This window comes from Cervus elaphus, chromosome 5 (genome assembly GCF_910594005.1).
Source record: "Cervus elaphus chromosome 5, mCerEla1.1, whole genome shotgun sequence".
In the NCBI taxonomy this organism is placed as follows: domain Eukaryota; kingdom Metazoa; phylum Chordata; class Mammalia; order Artiodactyla; family Cervidae; genus Cervus; species Cervus elaphus.
Genome location: NC_057819.1, coordinates 134711981 through 134733282, shown reverse-complemented (window position 1 = coordinate 134733282; position 21302 = coordinate 134711981). Strand labels below are relative to the sequence as shown.

Below are 21302 nucleotides of genomic sequence, written 5' to 3'. Positions count from 1 at the left end.
TGTCTTGTGTAATTACCTTCCATACGGGCTTTTCCCATTCTTTGGGGTCTTCTGTGTTTAGCTGAAGACAGTATTTAAGGTGATGACTTTGGACATTTCAGGGACTGACTCAGGTTTCTTTGGCAGCTACCCTGTATACAGAAGCTATTTGTTGTTTTAGTCACTAAGTAGTGTTCACCTCTTTGCAACCCCACGGACTGTAGCCCACCAGGATCCTCTGTCCGTGGGATTCTCCAGGCAAGAATACTGGAGTGGGTTGCCATTTCCTTCTCCAGGGGATCTTCCCAACCCGGGGGTCAAACCCAAATCTCCTGTATTACAGGCAGATTCTTTATCACAAAGCCACCAGGGAAGCATAGAGGAGGTATGCTTCTGTTTTTCCTCCTGGTAATTTGTCTTTTATTATGGAAGGGCAGAGTGAAAATTGTTTTTCCTTCCATACACATACAATGGAGTATTACTCATCAGTAGTAAGGAATGAACCACCAAACCTTGAAAAGCATGGTTAAATCTCATGTGCATATCACTCAGTGAAAGAATACAGTCTGGAGAGACAGCACACAGTATGACCTCATTTATGACATTCTATGAAAAGCAAAGCTACATAGATCATAAGCAGGTCATCTGCTGAAGGGGACTGAGGTATTCCCTGTGATGCTTTACGATGGACACCTGTCACTATGCATTTATCTACACTCATCGATTTGTATAGCCCAAGGGATCAAACAATCTATTCAAGTACAGTTATTTAGAGTGTAGGAGAGTCGCAGGACAGAATATCCAATGCGACAAAACCTAACCACATTAGAAATGCACGAAAAATATACCTCACTGTAGGAGATGGGACAAAATGTGTTGACTTTGGAAATGAATGAAATCTATACACAAAAGGCAAAATGGCCTGCACATAAACACTCGGCTTCATTTTATAGAGATCTTTCCAGAGTGCAGTAGCTAGCAATTCTGAGACCACTGTACATGTAATCTGAAGAGGAGAAAAGAGCTGACAAATGCAAATGGTGGGGGCCAGGCTCCTCGCTGCAGGAGTGGGAAGTTACAGATAAGCAAAGAACAAGAGGATGAAGCTGGGCCCCTGACCACCACTCCTTACGGCTCTGAGTTGTGTCCAACAGGACCATCATCACCTGCACATAGGTGCTATAACCCACCTGCCCCCTCCTGCCCTTTCCCCTTCCTCCCTGTGATGATTCCAGTGACATTTCCAGCCTGCACCCCTCTCCCAGGCCAGGTGCATCTATCCACCCACGGCCTCCCCATCTCATCCTGGGGTCTAACAGGCCCCTTGAGCACTGTGATCCTGCTGCTCCCCATGCCCCGGAGGCAGCCCCAGCTTCTCCAGCTGCTGAACCCAGACACCTGGTGTAACCGAGCAGGAGCCTATGGGGCCCTCCCAGGACAGACCCCATCCTGTATCCTCTGCTGTAGCTCCTCTCTGAAGTATGGAGATAATAGTATCTGAGGCACACTCAGGGAGTTGTTTTACAGCTGCTAAAAGCCCCACTGAGTGGAAGAAGTTAACTACTTGATGAGCATGAACACGTCACCCCCAGAGGGTCCAGTGCCTGAGGATTTGTGAGGTTAGCCGCCTGTTACCTCACCAACCAGAGAACCGTACATCAGCGAATAACATACTCTGTGACCCCCTCCCTCATGTGGCCTGTAAAATTGCTTTCCTGAAACCCTTCAGGGATTTCAGGATTTAGAGCACGAGTTACCTGTCTCCACGTATTGGTGCCTTTACAATTAACGTTGCACTTTCCTTTACTGCAACTGGTGTCAGGCGACTGGCTTTACTGCACTCAGGTGTGTGGACTCGAGTTCGGCTCAGTAACACGGAGGCCTCCCAGGTTCCCAGTTCCTTCTGCCCCAGGGACTGTCAGCTCCTTCTCCAGGGCATATGGCCAACCCCCACACTAATTCCCCTCTACACCCACGGCCCTGTCTCAAGCCTAATCCCTCCATCAGGCCCTACAAAGCTCCCTGCCCTCATGATGCATCTCACATTCCACCCGACATGGTCTTTTTGATGCCTGAACAAGACCACGCCCCGCTCCTCCCTGTGATTCCCCTCACCTGATGAAGCCAGGCCTTGATCCATTCCAGGTGACTCCAGGATCCTCATTCTCTCCAGACCCCACCTGTGTGGCCACTGTCTGTGCCCATCTATATGAGTCTGGGTGATCTCCTAAAATAAGTGTTGTTTTATATACAGATAATGGGGTGAATGGTGGCCCCAAAAGATGTGTCCCCCCAGAACACAGGAACAGGGCCATATCTGGGCAAAGGGTCTTTGTAGATGTAGTTAAGGATCTCAAGGTAAGGTCTAGGGTTAGGGTGACCTTCAATCCAACTGACAGAGTCCTTACAAGAGACGAAAGAGGATGCAGATGAGAAGCCTCGTGAAGATGGAGGCAGAGATGGGAGGGAGGGGGCCACAAGCCCCAGGACCCCTGGAGCCCCAAAGCTTGAAAAGGCAGGAAGCACCCTATCCTGGAGCCTCTGGAGGGACCTCAGCCCTGCGCCACCTTGATCTCAGGTGTCTGGTCTCCAGGACTGGGGGAGGATAAACTGTTGTTTTAAATCACCCAACATGTGGTCATCTGTTAGAGAAGCCACAGAGAATTCACACAGGCTCTGCTCTGTAGGATCCTAAAAGTGTGGGTCTCACTAAACAAAGATGGAGGCTGGATTACAGAACCCTTGGAGTCAGCACTGGGCCCTCAGAAATGCTAAAGCAGTGGCTGGACCCCAAAATGTTGAGGGGTCAAGTCTGAACCCTGTCCCTAGGGGTACTGGCTGCACATGCCTCCCCAGGTTCTTACACCTGTATGTGGTGTAGTAAGTATCTAGTCCTGACTGAGGACATTTAATGTCACTGTTCACATTGTTCTTTAAGAACCCACCAGTTACACAGGTGAAAACCCAATTAGGATGCTTGCTACACCAATGAGCCATTCTGAAGATGGTCTGGGGTGGGGACTTACATGCAGATAGCAGCCCTTCCACTCACCCACCCCTCCTCCACACTCCCGACCCCCTCCTCCACACTCCTGACCCCCTCCTCTACCCTCCCAATCCCCCACCCCCACTCCCACAAGGAGGCTCCTCAGTGGGGAGCTGGGGGCCCACGCAGAAGCATCTTGAAGTAAATGCTGCCTGATCCCTAGGCTAGCTGCTCCTGAACATTCTCCACCCATTGCAGTTAAAATACTCGAATATGTGCAAAAAAAATTAGAGATACCAAGAGAACATTTCATGCAAAGATGGGCTCAATAAAGGACAGAAATGGTATGGACCTAATGGAAGCAGAAGATATTAAGAAGACGCGGCAAGAATACACAGAACTATACAAAAAAGATCTTAATGGCCCAGATAACCATGATGATTTGATCACTCACCTAGAGCCAGATATCCTAGAGTGTGAAGTCAACTGGGTCTTAGGAAGCGTCTCTATGAACAGAGCTAGTGAAGGTGATGGAATTCCAGCTGAGCTATTTGAAATCCTGAAAGATGATGCTGTGAAAGTGCTGCACTCAATATGCCAGTAAATTTGGAAAACTCAGCAGTGGCCACAGGACTGGAAAAGTCAGTTTTCATTGCAATCCCAAAGAAGGGCAATGCCAAAGAATGTTCAAACTACCACACAGCTGCACTGATTTCACATGCTAGCAAAGTAATGCTCAAAATTCTCCAAGCGAGTCTTCAACAGTCCATGAACCAAGAACTCCCAGATGTTCAAGCTGGATTTAGAAAAGGCAGAGGTACCAGAGATCAAATTGCCAACATCCACTGGATCATAAAAAAGCAAGAGAATTCCAGAAAAACATCTACTTCTGCTTCATTGACTATGCTAAAGCCTTTAACTGTGTGAATCACAACAAACTGTGGAAAATTCTTAAGCAGATGGGATACAAGACCACCTTATCTGCCTCCTACAAAACTTTATCCTGGTCAAGAAGCAACAGTTAGAACTGGACATGGATCATTGGACTGATTCCAAATTTGGAAAGAAGTATGTCAAGACTGTATATTGCCACCCTGCTTATTTAGCTTACATGCAGAGTACATCACGAGAAATGCCAAGCTGGATGAAGCACAAGCTGGAATCAAGATTGCCAGGAGAAATATCGATAAACTCAGAGATGCAAATGACACCACCTTTACGGCAGAAAGTGAAGAGGAACTAAAGAGCCTCTTGATGAAAGTGAAAGAGGAGAGTGAAAAGGTAGTTTTAAAAGTTAACATTCAAAAAACTAAGATCATGGCATCCAGTCCCATCACTTCATGGCAAATAGATGGGGAAACAATGGAAACAATGAGAGACTTTATTTTCTTGGGCTCCAAAATCACTGCACATGGTGACTGCAGCCATGAAATTAAAAGATGCTTGCTCCTTGGGAGAAAAGCTATGACCAACCTAGACAACATATTAAAAAGCAGAGACATTACTTTGCTGACCAAGGTCCATCTAGTCAAAGCTATGGTTTTTCCAGTGGTCATGTATGGATGTGAGAGTTGGGCCATAAAGAAAGCTGACTGCCAAAGAATTGATGCTTTTGAATTGTGGTATTGGAGAAGACTCTCAAGAGTCCCTTGGATCAAACCAGTTATTCCTAAAGGAAATCAGTCCTGAATATTCATTGGAATGGTTGATGCTGAAGCTGCAGCTCCAAATCTTTGGCATCCTGATGCGAAGAACTGACTCCTCTGAGAAGACCCTGATGCTGGGAAAGATTGAAGGTGGGAGGAGAAGGGGATGACAGAGGCTGAGGTGGTTGGATGATATCACTGACTTGATAGACATGAGTTGAGCAAGCTCTGGGAGTTGCTGATGGACAGGGAAGCCTGGCCTGCTGCCGTTCATGGGGTTGCAGAGTTGGACATGACTGAGCAACTGAACTGAACTAGAGAACATTGAGTTAAAATCATGAGATATCACACCACACTTATTAGGACCACTAAACTCCACATACATGACAATATCCACTGCTGGAGGAGGACGAACAAAGAGTCTCCCTCACTGCTGGTGGGATGTCTGAATGGCCACTCTATAACACAGCTGGGCAGTGCTTTCCAAAGCCAAAACAGTGGGTCCAGCAATCATGTGCTCAGTGTTAGGGTTACTGCTGGTGGAGGAGGAGCAAGAAGTCTCCCTCACTGCTGGTGGGATATATGAACAGCCACTCTATAACACAGCCGGGCAGTGTTTTCAAAGCCAAAACACCGGATCCAGCAATCATGTGCTCAGTGTTAGGGTCACTGCTGGAGGAGGAAGAGCAAGAAGTCTCCCTCACTGCTGGTGGGATGTATGAACAGCCACTCTATAACACAGCTGGGCAGTGTTTCCAAAGCCAAAACACCGGGTCCAGCAATCATGTGCTCAGTATTGCCAACTGCTTTGAGAATTTACCCCAAATTCAAACAAGGATGCAATTATGCACAGCATCACTATTCATAATAGCTTAAAAATTGAAAAAAAAATCAGGATATCCTTCAATAGATGAAAGCATAAGCAAAGTGGGGTACATCCATGATAAGATGAGTAGAATATGCCACTCCAAAGTATGCCTCTCTGGCATAAGGATTATTTCAGTCTAACTTTAAAAAAGAAAAAAACAGAAATCTCAGAAAACTTAGTAACAATTGCCCTTTTGTGAAGGACATTTACAACAGAGAACTCTACATATTTAAGGGCTATCCATCTTTGCACCAGAAGTAGATGATAAGTAACTCTCAAGTAATTCTTATCAGTGGACAGGTCTTGACTTAAATCTGCAACAATCTTACATTTTTTACTATGTTTGCATGATAACCTGTTATAACAGGCTTCCCCCTTTCCCCAAAGTCTTTCTTTTATTTTTCTCTAAAGATCGTGCTTGAGGTGATGGCTTTGGGCATTTCAGGGAATGACTCAGGTTTCCTGGACAGTTCCTCTATGTACAGGAGGTATACAAGTTATTAAATGTCTGCTTTTCTCCTGGTGATGTCTCAAACTCACTGCTTTTATACATGAACTGAAGAACGAGGCTGGGCTCCTGAAGGCCACTCCTTCTCATCTAAGTTGCTTCTATCAGTGTTGCAGTGAAAAGGAAAAGATAGACATGATTTTCTTTTCTTTCCTGAGAACAAAGAAGATAAAGAGAACAACAAGCAGGCCAGATCCCTCCTAGATTTTCCTTTACTGCTCCTAATCTGTACTCTGTAACTAAGTCTGCTTTTCTGCTCCCTAACTCTGCTTGAGCTACATCCTGCACCTGTTCTCCTTTAACACCATGCTACTTACACCCTGGTGCTTGCCTTTATCACAGACCACCCCTTGTAGTTTTCCTTCTTTTTGCATTTCAGAACCAGAGACAGACAGACCTAATTACCGGGCTACCTGATACCAGATCTGAATTTTGTGGGGTTTTATAGAGGTTGTTATTTTCTAATTTTATTTATTTATTTATTGTCTATTTTTGGCTGCACTGGGTCTTTGCTGCTGCGTGGACTTTCCTCTATTTGAAGAGAGTGTGTTCGCCTTGTTGTAGTGTGAAGGCTTCTCATTCAACTATTGAGCCTGTGCTTGAGAGCCATGTGCTGCAACTACAGAAGCCCACACACCTTGGAGCCTGTACTCCACAACAAGAGAAGACACTGCAATGAGAAGCCCTCACACCACAAGGAAGAGTAGCCCCCACTCACTGAAACTAGAGAAAACCCATGCACAGCAACAAAGACAGTGCAGCCAAAAATTAATTAAATAACTAAAATCAACAGTTTAAAAAATTAGGGTAAAATAGATAATCAACCAGGACCTACTGTATAGCACAGGCAACTAAACTCAACATTTTGTAATAACTTATAAGGGAAAAGATGGTGGGCATGTGGTCATCTTCTCCTGCGAGAACTCCAAAATTGCAACTCACTGTGAAACAACCATTGACAGGAGAATGTTGGATCCCACCAAAAATAGATACCCCATGTCCAAGGGCAAAGGAGACACCCCAGTAAGATGGTAGGAGGGGCAAAATCGCATTTAGAATCAAACCCCATACCCACCAGAGACACTTGGAGGGCTCAAACAAAACCTTGTGTGCACCAGGACCCAGAGACCCCACAGAGACTGACCAGACCTGCCTTTTGAGTGTCTGAGTGTCTCCTGCTGAGACACGGGTCAGCAGTGGTCTGCCGCATGGACAGAGGCTCTGGCTGCAGCAGACCTGGGTCATGCAGCGTGTGGCATAAGCCCTCTTGGAGGAAGTTGCCATTAGACCCATCACAGAGACACTGAGAAGACAACCCACAAACTGCAGAACAATTATACCAAAGAAATTCTCACACTGTTAAGAAAATTCTAGGACCCCAACAGATTTCCCAACCTGGGGATCTGGCAAAGGGTCTGAGAATCTCCAGGGAATTAGACGTTGGAGGCCAGTGGGATTTGATTACAAAACTTCCACAGGACTGGGGAAACAGGCTCTTGGAGGGCACAAACAAAACCTTGTGTGCACCAGGAGCCAGGAGAAAGGAGCAGTGCCCCCACAAGTGACTGAGTCAGAATTCCCTGTGAGAGTCCAGAGTCTCTGGTGGAAGCGTGGGTCAACACTGTGGCCTCAGGCCGAACAACAGGGAGGGAACACAGCCTCCCCCATCAACAGAAATTTGGATTAAAGGCTGCTGAGCATGGCCCTGCCCATCAGAACAAGACCCAGTTTCCTCCACAGTCATTGTCTCCCATCAGGAAGCTTCCATAACTCTCTTATGCTTATTCATAAGAGGGCAGACAGAATGAAAACCACAATCACAGGAAACTAACCAAACTGATCACATGAACTACAGCCTTGTCTAACTCAATGAAACAATGAGTCATGCTGTGTAGGGCCTCCCAAGACGAACAGATCATGGTGGAGAGTTCTGACAAAACATGGTCCACTGGAGAAGGGACCACTTCAGTACTGGCAAACCTCTTCAGTATTCTTGCTTTGAGAATCCCATGAACAGTATGAAAAGGCAAAAAGATATGACACTGAGAGATGAACTCCCCAGGTCGGTCAGTGCCCAATATGCTACTGGAGAAGAGCGGAGAAATAACTCCAGAAAGAATGAAGAGATGGAGCAAAAGTGAAAATAGTGCCCAGTTGTGGATGTGACCGGTGATGGAAGTAATGTCTGATGCCATAAAGAACAATATTGCATAGGAACCTGGAATGTTAGGTCCATGATCACAGGATATTGGATGTGGTCAAATAGGAGATGGCAAGAGTGAACACTGACATTTTAGGAATCAGTGAACTAAAATGGACTGGAGTGAGGGACCTTAATTCAGATGATCATTACATCTACTGCTATGGGCAAGAATCCCTTAGAAGAAATGGAGTAGCCCTCACAGTCAACAAGAGTCCAAAATGCAGTATTTGGGTGCAATCTCAAAAATGATAGAATGATCTCTCTTCATCTCCAAGGCAAACCATTCAATATCACAGTAATCCAAGTCTATGCCCCAACCACTAATCCCAAAGATGCTGAAGTTGAATGGTTCTATGAGTACCTATAAGACCTTCTAGAACTAATACCAAAAAAAGATGTGCTTTTCACCATAGGGGACTGGAATGCAAAAGCAGGACATCAATCAGACTAAACTAGAGTCACGGGACAGTATGGTACTGGCCCAAAGACAGAAATATAGATCAACAGAACAAAACAGAAAGCCCAGAGATGAATCCACGCACCAATGGACACCTTATCTTTGACAAAGGAGGCAAAAATATACAATGGCAAAAAGACAATCTCTTTCACAAGTGGTGCTGGGAAAACTGGTCAACTACCTATAAAAGAATGAAACTAGAACACTTTCTAAGACCATACACAAAAATAAACTCAAAATAAATTAAAGATCTAAATTTAAGACCAGAAATTATAAAACTCCTAGAGGAAAACATAGGCAGAAAACTCTCTGACATAAATCACAGAAAGATCCTCTATGACCCACCTCCCAGAGTAATGGAAATGAAAGCAAAAATAAACACACAGGACCTAATTAAACTTAAAAGCTTTTTCACAACGAAGGAAACTATAAGCAAGGTGAAAAGACAGAGTGGAAGAAAATAATAGCAAATGAAACAACTGACAAAGAATCAATCTCCAAAATATACAGGCAGCTCATGCAGCTCAATACCAGAAAAATAAATGACCCAATCAAAAAATGGGCAAAATAACTAAACAGACATTTCTCCAAAGAAGACATACAGATGGCTAAAAAACACATGAAAAGATGCTCAACATCACTCATTATCAGAAAAATGCAAATCAAAACCACAATGAGATACCATCTCATGCCCAGTCAGAATGGCTGCCATCTAAAAGTCTACAAACAATAATTGCTGTAGATGGTGTGGAGTAAAGGGAACCCTCTTACACTGTTGGTGGGAATGCAAACTAGTACAGCCACTATGGAGAACAGTGTGGAGATTCCTTTAAAAACTGGAAATAGAACTGCCATATGACCCAGCAATCCCACTGCTGGGCATACACACCAAGGAAACCAGAATTGAAAGAGACACCTGTACCCCAATGTTCATAATGTTTACAATAGCTAGGACATGGAAGCAATCTAAATGTCCATAAGCAGATGAATGGATAAGAAAGTTGTAGTACATATACACAATGGACTATTACTCAGCTATGAAAAAGAACACATTTGAGTCAGTTCCAATGAGGTGGATGAAACTGGAGCCTGTCATTCAGAGTGAAGTAAGTTAGAAAGAAATACACCAGTACAGTATATTAATGCATATATATGGAATTTAGAAACATGGTAATGATGACCCTATACACAAGAGCAAAAGAGACACAGATGTAAAGAACAGACTTTTGGACTCTGTGGGAGAAGACGAGGGTGGGATGATATGACAGAATAGCATTGAAACATGTATATTACCATATGTGAAATACATGACCAGTCCAAGTTCAGTGCATGAAACAGGGCACTCAAAGCTGGTGTACTGGGACAACCCAGAGGGATGGGATGGGGAGGGAAGTGGGAGGGGGGTTTGGGACAGGGGGACACATGTACACCTGTGGCTGACTGATGTCAATGTATGGCAAAAAACCACCACAATATTGTAAAGTAATCTGCCTCCAGTTAAAATTAATTAATTTTTTTTTAAGTAGGATGTCAAGAGATACCTGGAGTAACAGGCAAGTTTGGCCTTGGAGTACAAAATGAAGCAGGGCAAAGGTTAATGGAGTTTTGCAAAGAAAATGCACTGGTCATAGCAAACACTATGTTCCAACAACCCAAGAGAAGACTCTACACACGGACATCACAAGATGGTTACTACCAAAATCAGATTGATTATGTTCTTTGTAGCCAAAGATGGAGAAGCTCTGCACAGTCAGCAGAAACAAGACCAGGAGCTGACTGTGGCTCATATCATGACGTCCTTATTTCAAAATTAAGACTTTAATTGAAGAAAGTAGGGAAAACCCCTAGGCCATTCAGGTATGACCTAAATCAAATCCCTTATGATTATACAGTAGAAGTCACAAATAGATTCAAGGGACTGGATCTGATAAACAGTGCCTGAAGAACTATGGACAGAGGTTCCTAACATTGTCCAGGAGGCGATGATCAAAACCACCCACCAAAATGAAATGCAGAAAGGCAAAAAGAGTTGTCTGAGGAGGACTTACAAATAGCTGAGAAAAGAAGAGACGCTAAAGGCAAAGGAGAAAAGGAAAAAGATATACCCATCTGAATACAAGTTTCCAAAGAATAGCAAGGAGATATAAGAAAAAATCTCTTAAGTGAACAATGCAAAAAAAAAAAAACAGAGGGAAACAATATAATGGGAAAGAATAGAGATCTCTTTAAGAAAATTAGAGATACCAAGGGAACATTTCATGCAAAGATGGGCACAGTAAAGGAGAGAAAAGGTATGGACCATTTCTGAAGCAATAGATATTAAGAAGAGGTGGCAAGAATACACAGAACTATACAAAAGAGATCTTAATGACCCAGATAACCACAATGGTGTTATCACTCACCTAGAGCCAGACATCCTGGAATGTGATGTCAAATGGGCCTTAGAAAGCATCACTATGAACAAAGCAAGTGGAAGTGATGGAATTCCAACTGAGCTATTTCAAGTCCTAAAAGATGATGCTCTTAAAATGCTGCACTGAATATGTTAGCAAATTTGGAAAAACTCAGCAGTAGCCACAGGACTGGAAAAGGTCAGTTTTCATTCCAATCCCAAAGAAGGGCAATGCCAAAGAATGTTCAAACTATTGCACAATTGCGCTCATCTCACATGCTAGCAAAGTAATGCTCAAAATTCTCCAAGTGAGGTTTCAACATACGTGAACCAAGAACTTCCAGATGTTCAAGCTGGATTTAGAAAAGCCAGAGGAACCAGAGATCAAATTGCCAACATCCACTGGATCATTGAAAAAGCAAGAGAGTCCAGAAAAACATCTACTTCTGCTTTATTGACCATGACAAAGCCTTTGACTGTGTGGATCACAACAAACTGTTGGAAAAGTCCCAAAAGATGGGAATACCAGACCACTTTACCTGCCTCCTGAGAAATCTGTATGAAGGTCAAGAAGCAATGGTTATAACCAGACATGGAACAATGGACTGGTTCTAAATTGGGGAACGAGTACATCAAGGCTGTATATTGTCACTGTTTACTTAATTTATGTGCAGAGTACATCATGTGAAATGCTGGTATGAAAGAAACACAAACTGGAATCAAGATTGCCGGGAGAAATATCAATAACCTCAGATATGCAGATGACACCCCCCTTATGGCAGAAAGTGAAGCAGAACTAAGAGCCTCTTGATGAAAGTGAAAGAGGAGAGTTAAAAAGCTGACTTAAAGCTCAACATTCAGAAAATGAAGATCATGACATTCAGTTCCATCACTTCATGGGAAATAGATGGGGAAACAGTGGAAACAGTGGCAAACTTTATTTTTGGTGGCTCCAAAATCACTGCACATGGTGACTGCAGCCATGAAATTCAAAGATGCTTGCTCCTTTAAAGAAAAGCTATGACCAACCTAGACAGTATATTAAAAAGCAGAGACATTACTTTGCCAACAAAGGTCCATCTAGTCAAAGCTATGGTTTTTCCAGTAGTCGTGTATGGTTGTCAGTTGGGCCATGAAGAAAGCTGAGTGCCAAAGAATTGATGCTTTTGAATTGTGGTGTTGGAGAAGACTCTTGTGAGTCCCTTGGACTGCAAAGAGATCCAACCAGTCAATCATAGAGGAATTCAGTCCTGAATATTCATTGGAAGAACTGATGCTGAAGCTGAAGCTCCAATACTTTGGCCACCTGATGTGAAGAACTGACTCATTTGAAAAGACCCTGATGCTGAGAAAGATTGAAGGTGGGAGGAGAAGGGGATGACAGAGGATGAGATGGTTGGATGGCATCACCAATTCAATGGACATGAGTTGAGCAAGCTCTGGGAGTTAGTGATGGACAGAAAAGCCTGGTGTATTGCAGGCCATGGGATCACAAAGAGTCAGACACGACTGAGTGACTGAACTGAACTGATACGGGGAAAGAATATGAAGAAGAATAGATATCTATATCTATATCAAGAATAGATATCTATACCAGACCAGCTGGAATGTAAGGGATGCTGATGGTGACTAGTTCTAACTCTCAAGACTTTAATCAACTGAAGCTTGGAGTCTCCCACAGCCCAAGACCCTTAATGAACATGCCTGTAAAGTTAACGTGTTAGTCACTTACTCGTGTCTGACTCTTTGCAACCCCATGGACCACCAGGCTCCTCTGTCCATGGGATTCTCCAGGCAAGAATACTGGAGTGGACTGCCATGCCCTCCTCTGGGTATCTTCCCCACTTAGGGATTGAACCCGGTTCTTCTGCTATGGGCAGATTGTTTACCGTCTGAGCCACCATGAAATCCTGAACATGCCTGTACCCATAGATTAAAGCTTCCCCAACTTTGCAGTTTAGAGAGATACTGCTCTGGAAAGCTCCATGGTGTTCTTCATGGTTCTGCAAGTAATACACTTTTCCTTCACATGAGCTTTGGCTGGGTTGTATCTTCTGGCTCAACACCCCCCAAGAGGTAAACTCACTTTCCTGGTAACATTTCTCCATCCAGACTCCCAACCACCGCTTGATACTAATTCTACAGTCAGTTGTCTTGCTTCCAATACATGGAAATCACATTATTTTTCTGTGAGCAAATTTAGTTAAGGGCCAGGAACAGTGTCCCTATTTTACCTTGTGAAGCCAGTAGGTGTCAAGCAAATTCAGCTCTGTTGATCCTTTGTCCTCCAGTTCGATGCCTCATTTTACAGAAAACACTTACAAGGTTTTGAGGTTTTATTTATACCTCATTTTTGAAGGCTTTTAATACCTACATTAAATATACAGATGACTCATCAGTGCCACTTCTACTTTGAGATTTAAAATCCTCCGAGTTTTTTCTAACATACTTATTCCATGCCTTACATTTAAATCTTTGACCATATGCTGTTTATCCTGTGTCTCATCAGAATTTGATTCTTCCCTGGTGGCTCAGAGGTTAAAGTGTCTGCCTCCAATGCGGGAGACCCGGGTTCAATCCCTGGGTCGGGAGGATCCCCTGGAGAAGGAAATGGTAACCCACTCCAGTATTCTTGCCTGGAGAATCCCACGGACGGAGGAGCCTGATTAGGCTACAGTCCACGGGGTCGCAAAGAGTCGGACACGACTGAGCAACTTCACTTCACTTCATCAGAATTTAGTTAATTACACCATTTTCCCCTGAATAATACAGTACTCATCACATAGAGCTCTTGCCAAAGCTGGATTTGACAAGGTAGGGCACAGGTGGGCCTAGGAGAAAGTCCGGGAGCATGACTATAGTCTGGTGGAGCCGAGATTCTAGTTGAGGGCAGTGGAAGGAAACATCCTGCCTGAGGACAATCCGCTCACGTGAGGATCCAGGCCTAACAGCCCATGCCTGAAAACAAGCAAAGAAAACTGCCAAGATGCGCCTGCGCGCTGGAGGCTTCTTGACAGACACGCCAGAGCAGCCAATCCCTGAGCGGTGGGGCGGGGCCTCCATCGCCCTTCGCACATTCCCGGGGCCTATTGGCCAGATCGCAACGCCGATTGGTAGCTCGTGCCTGACAGGGTAGACGTCAGCCGCTCGCCCTTGACTACTCGCCTCAGCGCGGGAGGACTGGACGTCGCCGAGCTACTAGCGAGCCCCAGGACAGGTTGGGCAGCGCCACAGGACAGCAGGGAGACTGACGGGAACGCACCCTGCACAACCCTCATAAACCCTTAGCCTGACGGCTTCAAATTCCAGGGTGGGAGGCCCCAAATCCCGTCAGCTTTGAGGAACCTGAGTCCTAATCTGAAGGAAGCTTGCGTCTCGTCAGCTTCAGGGACTACAAGTCCCTTCACCCACAGAAACACCGAATCCCCTAGTGCTGCGACCCTCAAATACTTAGAGAAACCCCAGTTCCCCTCAGCTTGAGGCACCCTAAAAATAGCACCCACAGACAGACCAAATTTCCTTAACCTCGGAGACCCCGAATACCTCAGCCTGGGAGCTCTTAAAGCTCTTTGTCCTCAAGACACCAACTGTCCTGCCTGTCGGAGACCTAAAGCACCTTAATAAGAAACCCCTGATTTCCTCAGCCTCAAAGATCCCAAGTTCTCTCACCCTGCGCATTCTACATCAGCCAAAAAATCCCCAGTCCCCTCCGTATGAGGACCCCAGTTCCTTCAGCCCGTGGGACCCAGATCTCCTCAAGCCGAGTGACCTGACCCTTAGATATAGAACCCACCTTATGCCCAAATTTTTCTGAGTCCCCAGGCGGAGATCCTCAAAACCCTTCTTGGAGAAATAGTCCCTCTCCTGCACTGGAACAGAGTCATGATTTTAGCCTGATGCCAGTCCAGCAGTTAGGGGTTTCCAGGTCTCCTCAGGAATCCCTCTGTCACTCACAGACACGTCCCTCCCAGTGTCTTTCCTCGGAGGGGCTGAATTGTAGGGGATCCAAAGAAACCAAATCTAGTTCACATTAGCCTGGTCTGTCATAGCTAGTCAGGATTCCTCCACCCCACCAATACCCTCACCCCAACTTTCCCCTCACCTTCCTGCCCTGGACACTCCACCCAAGGAAGACAGACCAAGCTCTGGACAGTGGTCTGGGCTGTCTCAGCACCTTCTTCTTCCACAGGCACCTTGGTCTTGAGCACTCCAATGGCCATGAGGCCGAATAGGTCTCCAGAGGAAAGCACTGAGGGAGATGCCAGGAGAACAGATCGGAAGCCCACGGTGAGAGGTGGAGGCGGCAAAGCTGGGCTCTAAGCCAGCTCTATAGGAAGGACACGGCGCTGGTCCCTGAAGCACCACAGACTGCTTGCCCAGGCAGCTGAGTGAACTTCTCTGTGACCGTACACAGGATGGGAATGCCTGGTCCTGTCTGAGATGGTGGGGAGGAGTGGGACAAAACAGGACACTAGATTCGTCAACTGCTCTGTGTCCAGGGAGAGTTAGGAAAATGCTCAGTATTTGTTCAGTTAAGCAGGACACAGTCGGGAAGGAAAGTCTTCATCTCTGTCTCACAGAGACCATCCAGTAGCTTCAGGCTACTCCCTGCACGAAAGGTGGAGGAGAAGGCCCAGCTCTAAGGTTTGACTTAGACTAGTAAATCACTGATGAAATCTGTTATTTTCCTTAGGCCAAAGATGCTTTCAAAGACATCTCCGTATATTTCTCCAAGGAAGAATGGGAAGAGATGGGAGAATGGGAAAAAATCCGACATAGGAATGTGAAAAGGAACTACGAAGCGCTAATTGCTATAGGTAACAGGAAGTGCTGCGTGCCTGTGAGCCTGGGAAACATGAAACAGGTCTTCACCCTCAGTGTTCACTTGGCCCGCTCTTAGGTGGCTTCATCTGCTCACAGTTGCCTTTTGTGTGGAGACTAACCTGGAGGAAATGTTTACAGTTTTGTACCAAAGGGAGGTTGACCCTGCAGTGCAGAGCTCACCTCTTGCCTTGTTCTAGATTCTCCCAGCCCATCCTACTGATTCCCTGACTTTGTGACACTTTCCATTGCTTCTGTGTTTTGTTCCTCCTCCTTAGAACAAATATTTTGCTTCTTTCCAGGTTTCAGAGCCACTCGACCAGCTTTCATGCATCACCACAGGCAGGTCATCAAACCCCAGGTAGATGACATTGAGGATTCTGATGAAGAATGGACACCAAGGCAGCAAGGTGAGGGGCCAGGAGGATTTGGAGGTGTCTTGCTGAAACCAGCCTGGGCTTAGGTCTCAACTACATCTCAGCCATTAGCAAAGAAAACATAATTTTCAGCATTCTGAAGTGGTTGTGGCTGAATATTGACATAAGCCTGAATGAAGATGAATGTATAGGTTTCTCAAAAGTTTTACGGTTAAAATTTATCATTCTTTTTAAAAAGAATTATTTTTGCTAAACATTCTTAATGAAAGGCAAGTAAGGAAACCTTAGACTATAAATTCACCAAAGAGATTTAATACTAATATAATAATTCAGTTATTGGATTAAATCTCTTAGAAGAGGAAATGATTAATGTATTATGTCAAGATACATTATTTATGTATGTATATAAAACAACAACCCACTGCAGTACTCTTGCCTGGGAAATCCCATGGACAGAGAAGCGTGGTAGGCTACAGTCCATGGGGTCGCGAAGAGTGGGACACAACTGAGCAACTTCACCTTCACTTTTCATTTTCATGCACTGGAGAAGGAAATGGCAACCCACTCCAGTGTTCTTGCCTGGAGAATCCCAGGGACAGGAGCCTGGTGGGCTGCCATCTATGGGGTCGCACAGAGTCGGACACGACTGACGTGACTTAGCAGCAGCATAAAACAACACCACATGATCTTCTTACCCTCAGTTCAGTTCAGTTCAGTTCAGTCACTCAGTCGTGTCCAACTCTTTGCAACCCCATGAATCGCCAGGCTTTCCTAAGGTTAAACTAATTCTTTGTTTTGATTCTGGGAAAGGGTTTGAAAGAACTATTTATTCTCCCTAATCTTCCCCATATTTCACTGACCAGAGACAGCATCAGGTAAATAAAATGAAGTACACTCATTATAAAATAGAAGTGAGCAGCTCACTTCCTCTTCTGCTGCTCAGTTTAGAAGAGTTGATCTTCCTAGACTGGAGAAAACAATTTAGATAGTTCTACAATTCTCCATGAATTTCTGTTCGCCCAGATTTTTTTAAATTATTTATTTAGTTTTGGCTGCACTGGGTCTTTGTGGCTGTGCACGGGCTTTCTCTGGTTGTGGTGAGTGGCTTCTTGTTGCAGAGCACATGCAGGCTTAGTAGCTTGTGACACACAGGCTTAGTTGCCCCGCAGAAAGTGGAATCTTCCTGGACCAGCCATCGAACCTGTGTCCTCTGCATTGGCAGGCAGATTTTCATCCACTGTGCCACCAGGGAAGTCCCTCTGTTCCCTTATGTTATTAAAACTAGTGAAAGGGACATGAAAACCAAACATTTGGTTGCCTGCAAAGGTTTTGACATGAAGAGAGATTCTTTATAGGGAAAACATAGGCCACAGTTCACCATACCTCCGCACATCTTAATTTACCTTCTTAACAATTTCTGAGTGTATGGTACACTGCTGCTATGTACACATTAGTGTTAGTGGCCATAGTGTTAATCGCTCAGTCATGTCTGACTCTGTGTACCCACGGACTGTAGCCTGCCAGGCTCCTCTGTCCATGGGATTCTCCAGGCAAGAATCCTGGAGTGGGTTGCTATTTCCTGCTCCAGGTGATCTTCCCAACCCAGGGATCGAAACTGCGTCTGTTGCATCTCCTGCATTGCAGGCGGATTTTTACCGCTGAGCCACTGGGGATATATATATACACACTGCTGTACAACAGATCTGTAGAAATGTTCCATCTTGCATGACTGAAGCCCTAACCCACTGAGCAACAATTCTCCAATCCTTCGTCTTCATAAACCTTGGCAACCACGATTATATTTTCTGTTTCCATGGATTTGATTAATTTATATACCTCATAGAAGTGGAATCAGGCAATATTTGTCTTTTTTGATTGGTTCATTTCACTTGGCATAATATCATCAAGGCCCATCCATGATGTAGCATATGACAGAATTCTTTTTTAAGGCTTAAAAACATTCCATTGTGTGCATGTGTATATAACAGATATAAGATATATCTTATATATAATCTTTATCTGTTTATCCACCAGTGAACATTTAGATTGCTTCCACATCTCACCAACTGGGAATAATGCTGCAATGACCATAGATGTGCACACTATCTATTCAAGATCTTGCTTTCAATTTTTTATGGAAATATACTCTTGAGTTGGATTGCTATATCATACAGCAGTTTTAATTTTCTGAGGAAACTCCATACTGTTTTCTATGAAGGTTGCAACATTTTACATTTCCAACAATAGTGTATAAGGGTTCCAATTTCTCCATATCCTTAACAAACTTGCTATTGTCTTCTTATTCATATTGCCCACCACAGAAGGTATGAAATAATTTCCATTGTGCTTTTAATTTGTATTTCTCTATTGATTAGTAATATTGAGCATCTTTTCATATGTTTGTTGGCCATTTGTGTATCTTCTTTGGAGAAATGTCTATTCAATTCCTTCTCCCACTGTGTTAGTCAGCTCAGGCTGCCATAACAAAACAGACTGCTTGCCTTAAACCACAGAAATTTGTTTTCTTACAATTCTGGAGCATGGAAGTTTGATATCAGGGTGCCATTGTGGTCAATCAGGTTCTCTTCCTGGCTTATAGGTAGGCTTCATATTGGTGTATGCTTATTAACCCCTTATCAGATGCATATTTTACAAACATTTTCTACCATCCTGTAGGTGGCCTTTTCACTCTGTTCACTGTGTCCTTTGCTGCACAGAGGTTTTAAGATTAATGTAGTCTCATTTGTCTATTTTTACTTTATTACTAATACTTGTGCACTTGGTACCATATCTAAGAAATCATTGCTGATTCAGTGTCGTGAAGCTTCATCCTTGTTTTCCTCTAAGAGCCTTATCAAGTCTTGCATTTAGGTCTTTAATCCATTCTGAGTTGATTTTTCTTCATGATGTAAGATCTTCATTATTTTGCATATGGATATTTTGTTTCCCCAGCACCATTCGTTATAGGGATTAAACTTTCCCTGTTGTCCTGACACCTTTGATGAAGATCATTAAACCATGTTTCCAAGAGTGTATTTCTGTTTATTTCTGGCTGTCTATTCTGTTCCATTGATTGACATGTCTGTCTTTATGCCAGTGGGCTACCTCAGAGGCTCAGCAGGTGAAGAATTTGCCTTCATTGCAGGAGATACTGGTTCAATCCTTGGGTTAAGAAGATCCCCTGGAGAAGGAAATGGCAACCCCCTCCAGTATTCTTGCCTGAGAAATCCCCTGGATAGATGAGCTTGGTGGGCTACAGTCTACCGGGACTTCTTATTTTGTGTGACCAAAAGGTCACAAAGAGTCAACACCACTGAGTGACTAAGCACACACTTTATACCAAAACTACACTCTTTTGGTCACTGTACCTTTGAAATATGTTCTGAAATCAGAGGCCTCCAGCTTTGCTGTTCTTTCTAAGATTGTTTTGCCTATTTGGGGTCCTCTGAGATTCCAGATTAACTGTAGGATGGATTTTCTATACCAGAAAAAAATTCCATTGGGATTTTGATAGGAATTGCATTGAATCTTTAAATTGTTTTGGGTAGTGTGAACAGCCTAATAATATTCAGTCTCCAAATCCACAAACATGAGCTGCCTTTCTATTTACTTATGTCAGATTCCTTTCAGCAATACGTTGTAGTTTTCAATGTATAAGTCTTTCATCTCCTTAAGTTTACTCCCAATTATTTCATTCTTTTTGATGCTATTATAAATAAGATTATTGGGACTTCTCTGGGGGTCCAGTGGCTAAGACTCCACACTCCCAATGCAGAGAACTTGGGTTCAGTCCTTGGTCAGGGAACTAGATCCCACATGCCCCAACAAAGACCTGGCACAAATAAATAAATAAAAACAAATATATTTTTGAAATTTAAATTTAGCTCTTGACTACAGCTTTAAAAAAATAAAAAGTAAATAAGATTGTTTTCTTATTTTCCTTTTTGGGATGGTCATTGTTCATGCAGGGAAAGGTATTTGAATGTTGATTTTGTACCGTGCAACTTTCTGTGCAGGGTTTTTTTGTGTGTGGAATTTTATAAATTTTTCTGTACATAAAATCATGTCCTCTGTGAACAGACGTAATTTTGCTTCTTTCTTTCCAAATGAAAGCCTTTTGTTTCCATTCCTACCCTAAAGCCCTGGCTAGGACTTCTAATATTATGGTTAATAGAAATGTTGAGAATGGGCATCCTTGCCTTGTTTTCTGGATCTTACAATGAATTTGTGGGGGAGAAAGTGGTCTCCTCATCCTCTTCCTCCACCATCTTAGGACCGCCCCCTGTTTTCTGGATCTTAGAAGTTTTCAGGTTTTCACTGATGACTATCATGTTAGAGGTAGACTTTTCATATATGACCTTTATTATATTGCAGCCACCTCCTTCTATTTCTACTTTGTTGAGTATTTTTGTCATGAAAGGCTAGTAAATTCATTAGATACTTTATGGACATCAAAAGAGGCACAGATGAAGTTTCATATTTTTTTTTTAATTTTAAGAAAATTATGTAATGCTCCCAGTGGAAGTGTAGAAGTTGGTGACACAGAAATCATTTTTCATTTCTCCTTTGGTAATCCTTGTCCTTGTCACTCTCTGCCTCAGAATTATGTGTCCTTAATTAGAATGCCCAGAGTTTGGAAACATTTACCAACCAAAACACTGATTCTCATCATTATTTAGGTAAACTTTCTGCGATGGCCTTCAGAGTAGAGCACAGTAAACACAAGAAGGTGAGTATTTCCCAAATCCTGTTGCCAAAATATCCTCCTCATGGATCCAGTCAGAGGTAAAAATAGGAGGAAACACAGAGATCCTGGAGACGGCTGCCTTCCTGTCCTGAATCTTTAGCACACTGTCTATATCATCACCATCTTTACAGTTAGTAAGAACAACAACAATAGTAGGCTGTTCTATTGTTACATTATTTTCACAATATTTCAGACTTTAAGCATTTTATGTGAATAAACTTACTTAAACCTTAAAACAATCCTACAGTATCTATAAGTAGGTATATAGCTATCACCATTATAGATCGAAAAAATGAGGTAAAAAACATTTGATTATAT

General features: G+C 43.6%; 1 protein-coding gene across 1 annotated transcript in view; it reads left to right on the top strand.

Annotated features, from left to right (window-relative positions):
- Positions 1–15257: 15257 nt before the first annotated feature.
- Positions 15258–21302, top strand: part of LOC122693272 (probable histone-lysine N-methyltransferase PRDM7) — a 45682-nt gene continuing 39637 nt past the window's right edge. Inside the window, exons 1-4 of the mRNA XM_043900815.1 lie at positions 15258–15333; positions 15740–15856; positions 16163–16270; positions 20917–20966. Of these exons, the coding sequence (XP_043756750.1) occupies positions 15258–15333; positions 15740–15856; positions 16163–16270; positions 20917–20966 (351 nt within the window). The remainder of the gene's footprint in view (positions 15334–15739; positions 15857–16162; positions 16271–20916; positions 20967–21302) is intronic.